At 42.0% G+C, this 6750-nt stretch overlaps 1 protein-coding gene across 1 annotated transcript in view; it reads left to right on the forward strand.

Annotated features, from left to right (window-relative positions):
- The first annotated feature begins 498 nt into the window (after positions 1-498).
- ABCA13 (ATP binding cassette subfamily A member 13) overlaps positions 499-6750 on the forward strand; it is a 207588-nt gene continuing 201336 nt past the window's right edge. The window contains exon 1 of the mRNA XM_019471904.1: positions 499-567. Coding sequence (XP_019327449.1) covers positions 499-567 — 69 coding nt within the window. The remainder of the gene's footprint in view (positions 568-6750) is intronic.

Raw genomic sequence — 6750 nt, forward strand, 5'->3', positions numbered from 1 at the left:
TTTACAGGGCTATGTGGTTAAACAGTGTACTTATTTTCCTGCTATTCTTTTTTTTCAAAAATCTAAGCATATGCATGCAAAATGACATTAACACTGCAGTGACAGAAAGTCACCAAACTCTGGAAAAAGACAAATGTGTGTTACATATTCTTTTTTCTTGTTGTTTGCATTCATTTGTCTTCCAGAAAGGTAGAAACAAGTGCAGAATATATACTGTGGAGTAAAGCACCCTGAAGGCATTTATACAGACCCATCCCCTTACTGTTCATTGCACTGTGAAGCAAATGGAAAGATGAGATTCCTCAACGAATGCAAAGCAAGAGGCAGAAACATAATCTCATCTTTCCTCAGCAAGCAGGCAAATCTCTTGCGCCATTCTCTAGTGCTGGAATTAATCAGCTTCTGAATAATATGTTCAGACTGCTTGGTGAGATGATTCTGAGTTAGAAAGTCCTCGAGAAGCCACTCTGCAAGTGGATGAAGGAAAGAAAGGACGATATGGGGCATGCTGTACACCAGTTCAAGGCTCTATTTTGGAAGAATTGGCTCTGCCGTGTGAGGCAACCGGTGAGTTTTTGGAAATGATAAAAAAAGGAATATTTAAAAATCTTCTTTTAATATCTGTTGGAAAGAGTATATCTATCGATTTTCCCTTTTCACTGCAGATTGTTAGGTTGCACTGCAGGTTGCACAGGCTGGCTGCAAGTGGTTCTTGTCTTGCCTAGTATATCTATCGATTTTCCCTTTTCACTGCAGATTGTTAGGTTGCACTGCAGGTTGCACAGGCTGGCTGCAAGTGGTTCTTGTCTTGCCTTTGGTCTCCTAATTGTTGAAAACACAAGTGGAGAACAACAGTGTGTATTAATTCTAAAATGGCTGAATACAGCAGTGCTCCCCAATTTGCAAATGAGATAGGAAATCTCATAAAAGTTTTGAAAAGCCACAGCTTATCTTTTAATTATCTTTATATACTACCATTTCTTGTAGCAGTGGCGAGGATGAAAATCAATTTTCTTCACATTACAGGTACTCATTGGTAATGTAAGAAAGCTTGCACAATTGTGATCAAAATCTAGATATGGGGAATGCAAGGATTGTATATTAAAATCGTATATACTTCTAAATTTCCTTTCTTATCCACTCTACAAAGCTTAACTTAACCTTTCAAATTCCAATATGCAGAATGTGGCAGCTACTTCAACAGCAGTCAAAATTAAAATAATACTCAAATATGAGATGAGATGTCATTGTTCGCTTTTACTGTGATTGACAGGATTTTTTAAATTTAAGATAGAAGGAAGTGAATTTTCTCAAGTGAGATAACATTTTTGTGGGAAAAAAATGTCACTTCAATTAATAGCTTCTCACTGATTTCCCTTGTCTGTGATGATCTGGGGATTTGCAATGAGGCAAGTTGGCTGCTTCGGATAGGATTACCTCAATTAAATAAACACACAGCTTTTCATTTCAGAAATATTTCACTTAAATAAAATTGTGATTTAGAGAGAGAATTTCTTCTCCAAATGATTTCAAGTGATGTTTTTTAATATGAAAGACATTTTTGGGGGAGGGATACTGTTGGTTATATTACTCTCCATTCCTAAATGCTTCTGTGTGCTCCCTGTTCCTCGTACTTCAATCGGTGTGCATTAAGTGGCTTCTCATTATCTCATGTTCTCCCCCATGCTGATCTATTTCTCTTGCTCTGTCTAGTTTTCCCTCATATATTTTTGAAGGACAAAATCTTAATTCATTTAAGTTTTAAGTTTGCCTAATTGGTGGCTTTACTGAATAGAGAGCTCACTGAGATGCAGACTTCCCCAAACCAGGAATTACAATAAATGACCCAAAGCGAACTTAATTCTGCCTGTTCAGAGCCAGGAGCTGCCCTGGGGAATTTGCAAAACCTCCTTACGTGCTCATTGTGCGAACACTGAGCCATGACAGCGCTCCATCTGCAGTTACTCAAGGAGAAATCTAGGTGGATCGTCCACCTATGCAAAGGGCAGGTCAGACCCCTGTGAATCTGGAGAGAAGCATCTCCTGAAAGATCTGATGTGCTTCAGCTCTGTATTATATTGTGTAGATCTATCTGTAGAAGAAATTGTCTTCTCATGGTAATTTATCAGCAGTTAGGGCTAGAGGACAAGTGTGGTCTGTTGAACTAACAATGTGTCATGAGTGTCATGTGGCATTAGTTGATATCACACAGTGAAGAGGCTGTGAAAGATTTAAGTGTTCTGTAAAGAGTAGGTGTTTTGACTGAAACAGACAGGCATCAGCACCTCTTATTAACATGGTTCGAAAGCAGCACAGGATAATATGTACGTTTGGACATCAGCTGGAGTTTGAAACTGCAGTTTTGTAGAAGATACCTTCTCATTTCTGTTTTCAGAAGCTTTTGCTTCCGAAGTACAGATTCTGGAAGCTCAGGAGATACATACTACCAGGCAACTGTATTACTTAAGTTTTCTATCACTGCATTTCTTAACTATTGTTTATATAGTATTTATTACCATCCAAATTTGCAGCTAGGTAAAGGATGAAATGATACCCAAATTCTCTTGTTCTGATACCATAATTTAGAGGAGAATTGGGATTATAATCATGTTGTGAAATGCTTGGAGTGTGTAGTTGTTAATACAGCTATTAGGAGAAAAGAGAAACATAGCCTATCCTGAAACTACACCTTTTTTAAAAAGTTGCTATTATTAATCATTTTCATTTTGGATTAACAAGCATGAGAGAAAATGCTGGTATAATTGTTGCTCTTCATCTGCCCCTACACTGTCATCTTTGCCCTGCTTCTGTCCTTTACAGTTCACACTCCTTTCTTCCACACTTTAAAAGATATAAACATCCCTAAAAGTTGCTTACTGCTGAGTGCCCTCTGTTTTGCACATGTATGTTTTTGCATCAGTGCAAAAAAATAAAAATAAAACAAAATAACAGTGAACGGTTACAAAGTTGTCTGCTTTTATCAGCCAGGTCCTAAAGCTCCATCACCAAATTCACCATTCTTCCCAGGCACAATACACTAGAATGGCATGAACTCTCAGACCCCAGTTCCCCTCAGTGCCTGGGCGAAGCAGCTGCGCAAGGGTTGCCATCTTTCGAATGCCCTTTCTTTGGACCCTCTTCTGTTGGTGCCTTTCCTATTTGAACATGAGTATGCCTTATACAGCAGTATTACTTCCCACCTTTACCAGGAATAACTTGCTCAGTAAGATCAATTTTGCTTTGCTTAATGTTTGCAGCATGCTGATGGTTCATTGAGTCCTCCAACCTATTTCCACTTCAGCCCAACCTGTTGTTTCCTTTGCAGCTGCCTTCTCAGTTCTTGTACTTACCCCAAATTCTGCTGTTATCACATGCTCTGCAGGAGCCAGCTGAGTGGGGTTTGCTTTATTTGCCTGAAAAAATCATTAGCTTACCAAAGGACAGGACTGCTAAGGGCTGTTTTGGGGGTTGGGAAAAAAAAACCAACTCTTTCAGACTCCCTCACGTCCAAGCATCAGCTGCATGGTTGCTGCTGTTGCTCCCCAGGCAGTGGTTGAGATGGTAGTAAAGACAGCTGGAGCAGACTACGGCAATGTGGACGATGGGATTACTTCTTAATATTCCTCGGTTCTCTGCAATTGCTATTATCAACATCCATACTCATGGTACTCTAACAAAGAAAGGCATAAGCATGTTAGACTGAGAAGTCTACCTCTGATAAGCTATTAATGCATACTGAAATTCTGGAGGTAAATGGAAAATGGGGTAATTATTTGTTTTCCTAAACCCTTCTAAACAACAGAAGTTATTCTAATAGGCCTACACTTTCTTGGCTCACTGGTATTCTCCAGTCGCGAATTTTATATATTTATAAAACATTGAATTTTATAGATTCACCAAAATCATTGCTATTTACCCTATTCTTTAGGTGCAATGAGGTTTCTTAAGTGAACGGCAACAACCAAGGAGAACGCAGCCCAGAATGAGAGCAACAATGTTTACAGCTCTTATCATTTCATTAGGTGCCTTTCTCCCTCCAGTGCCAATGCTAGTGCATTGTGCAATGTTCATTTTGATCCCTAGGTTTGTGGAAAAAAAAAAATAGAGAATTTGCCCATTTTAAAAAATACTGCTGTTGTATTTTTGTATTTTAAGAATCTTTGGCTCATTTGTCCCAGTTTTGGAACAATTACCCTTCTCTGCATGCCAGATTTTTGGATATACTGACTAAGCAAATTAATTTTGGAAGAGCTTAAACCAGAGGACAGTTCTCAACTGCAACTCTTCTGTACCTGGCATACCCTACTATGTTACAGCCTGTGTGACTTTTCTAGTCACAGAGCATTCTCTTGTATTTCTAGCCAGGTGACACTGTTATACCTATAAATGGATTATTTCTTCCCCGTTCCCTGTTTTGCTTTCTATGCACCATCTGATAATCCAGCAGCAATTCTCAGTGGGTCAAATTCTTAAAGTTCAAAATTTTTCTAAAATATAATTGCAGACAAAAGAGCCCAGGAACAGGCCAAAACCAGTTAACTAAAGTCTACCTGAAATAAATGAACTTCCTTGGCTGCATCCATGGAAATCTACAGGAAGAATACCACTCAGAGTTTTAGGCCAAGTGATATATCACACCCCACAAAAGTTGCAAGAGTGGGCCTCTGGTGACCTGCTATGGTATACCAAAGGGAGTGCCAATGGAGAAAGTCCAATTAATTTCATAGCTGTCTTAAATATGAATGACTGGTCCTTAATGCAGCCTAATAGGGGAAATGTAAGAAAAAAGAAGGTCCAGAATGAGGGTATTTCTGTATTTGTTTGGATGAACTAATCTAGATTTTGAAGTCAGAAGCTTGGCTTATTCTGAATTGATGGGAAATTTGTTTCTCCATTAGTAGGGTTTTGTTTTGTCTCAGTTAATGGGAAACACTATGTTGTCTGCTTTTCTGTTGTGGTAAGCAAGTAGAATCTTTCAGATACCATAACTCCTATAAAGCTGTTTGTACAAGCTCAAAAGCCTTCCACAGTGGTAGTAACATGCTCTTCCTCAATTTTAGTGATAAGGTAGTGTGATATTTTTGATCCTAGGTCTACTTCTCCAGAGACATTTCATAAAATCTGTTCTGTCCCTCTGGGAAGGCCCTTGTAATGATTAAAAGTCTTCAAGTCTATCCCTTCTCTGCTTTGTAGCACAAATAAATCCCTCTTACCAACGCATTTAATCCCCTGCATTTTTTGCTTGAAACCTTCTTACTAATTACAAATAACGTGTTAGATTTCCTTGACCAAAGAGGTACTCTCACCAATAAGTGTCCTAGTGACATGCTGCTCCAAATTCACGTCTTTTTTAGTAAGGCCTAGATTTAGCTCTATACAATAAGACTAGCTTTTTTACTAACAGTTGAAAGCTATTGAGCCAACCGCACGTTCAATTTATTTATTTATGTTTGATCTGCTTGCAAGAGGTAAACGAAGTCCTTGATAACAGTCCAGCGCAGTAGGACAGATAGAGAACAGAACAGCAGGCTTGAAATCAGATGGCTTTGGTTAGTCCACAAGTTCCTCAGAGATGGTGCCCATGATGCAGAATTCCAAGTGGCTTCTCCGCGGACCCTGGCTGCTCTCACTGGATGTGAGCACGGCCTGCAGGTTAGCTTCCTGGCTTGATCGTAGGCCTGTCTCATCATTGCAGGCTCACCTGGAGATCCAGACTCTCAGTTGAACCTGGCTGCCACTGCCCAGCCTGCTTGCCTTGCTGGGGTACTGCAGGACAGGCCCTATCTGACAAGGACCCTGCTGGCCTGGCATCCCCTTTGGCTCCCTGCCCTTTAGGGAGTAGCTGGCTGGTGCTGTGCCCTGACTGCTAGCTTAGGTTGCTTTGAGCCCTGAGGTGTGCACCAGGGAGCCTAGCCTGTGGCTGTCCAGGGCCTTCCCCCTATAACCCCTCCTGATCTCTGGTCTCCCACAGCCCTGACCCCCTGCCTGGGCTTCTTGTGGGACCTTCCCCCAGCACTGGCCTGGGGGGGGCAGTGGTGGTGGTGTGTGTCTCCAGGGGCATTCTTGACCCTTTCCAGCCCCTCATGGGCAGCCTGGTGACACCTCCTCCAAGTCTCTTCTGCAGTGTCCCTTTCCTCATCTGCTGTACCTGGCTCCACCACCCCCCCCAAAAAAAAAAAAAATAGCCCACTGATACCCTACAGCAATGGCACAACTCCACAGCAAGGCCCCTCCGATACCAGATGGGAGGTATGCTGGTGAACACGCCAAGGAGGGGAGGCTGCTGCCAGGGCACTGCTGAGCCTTAATGGCCCTGACCAGCCTCACCTGGGGCTCCACCTGGGCCCAGGGCTCAGCTGTAATGGGGCTTCTGGGCCCTCAGTTCCTGCCTGGGTGAAGTCAGAGGAGCACCGCTCTCCAGCTCAGCTCTTGTGCTTGGCCACCGTCTTTCTGGCTTGACTGTGGTCCTGCCTGTCACGCCCCACCTGCGGGAAGGGGAGAGTGACTAAGATCCGCAAATCCCCTCGGTGTGGATTAAGGTGAAATAACACTCAAGGTCCAAAAACAAACTCCAACTTTAATGGCACAAACACTTCTATAAGCATCAACCCTCTATGTCTTAATATATAAGACAAGCTAAGCGGCTTTGTGGTGAGTTGAGGAGGGCCTTGTATTACTTAACAACATCAAAAACGGAGAGCAAGAAGGAGAAGGAGGAGAGAGAAAGAGAGAGAGCTGAGCAGCAGGAGA

Source organism: Aptenodytes forsteri, unplaced genomic scaffold, assembly GCF_000699145.1.
Source record: "Aptenodytes forsteri isolate BGI_AS27 unplaced genomic scaffold, ASM69914v1 Scaffold194, whole genome shotgun sequence".
NCBI lineage: Eukaryota > Metazoa > Chordata > Aves > Sphenisciformes > Spheniscidae > Aptenodytes > Aptenodytes forsteri.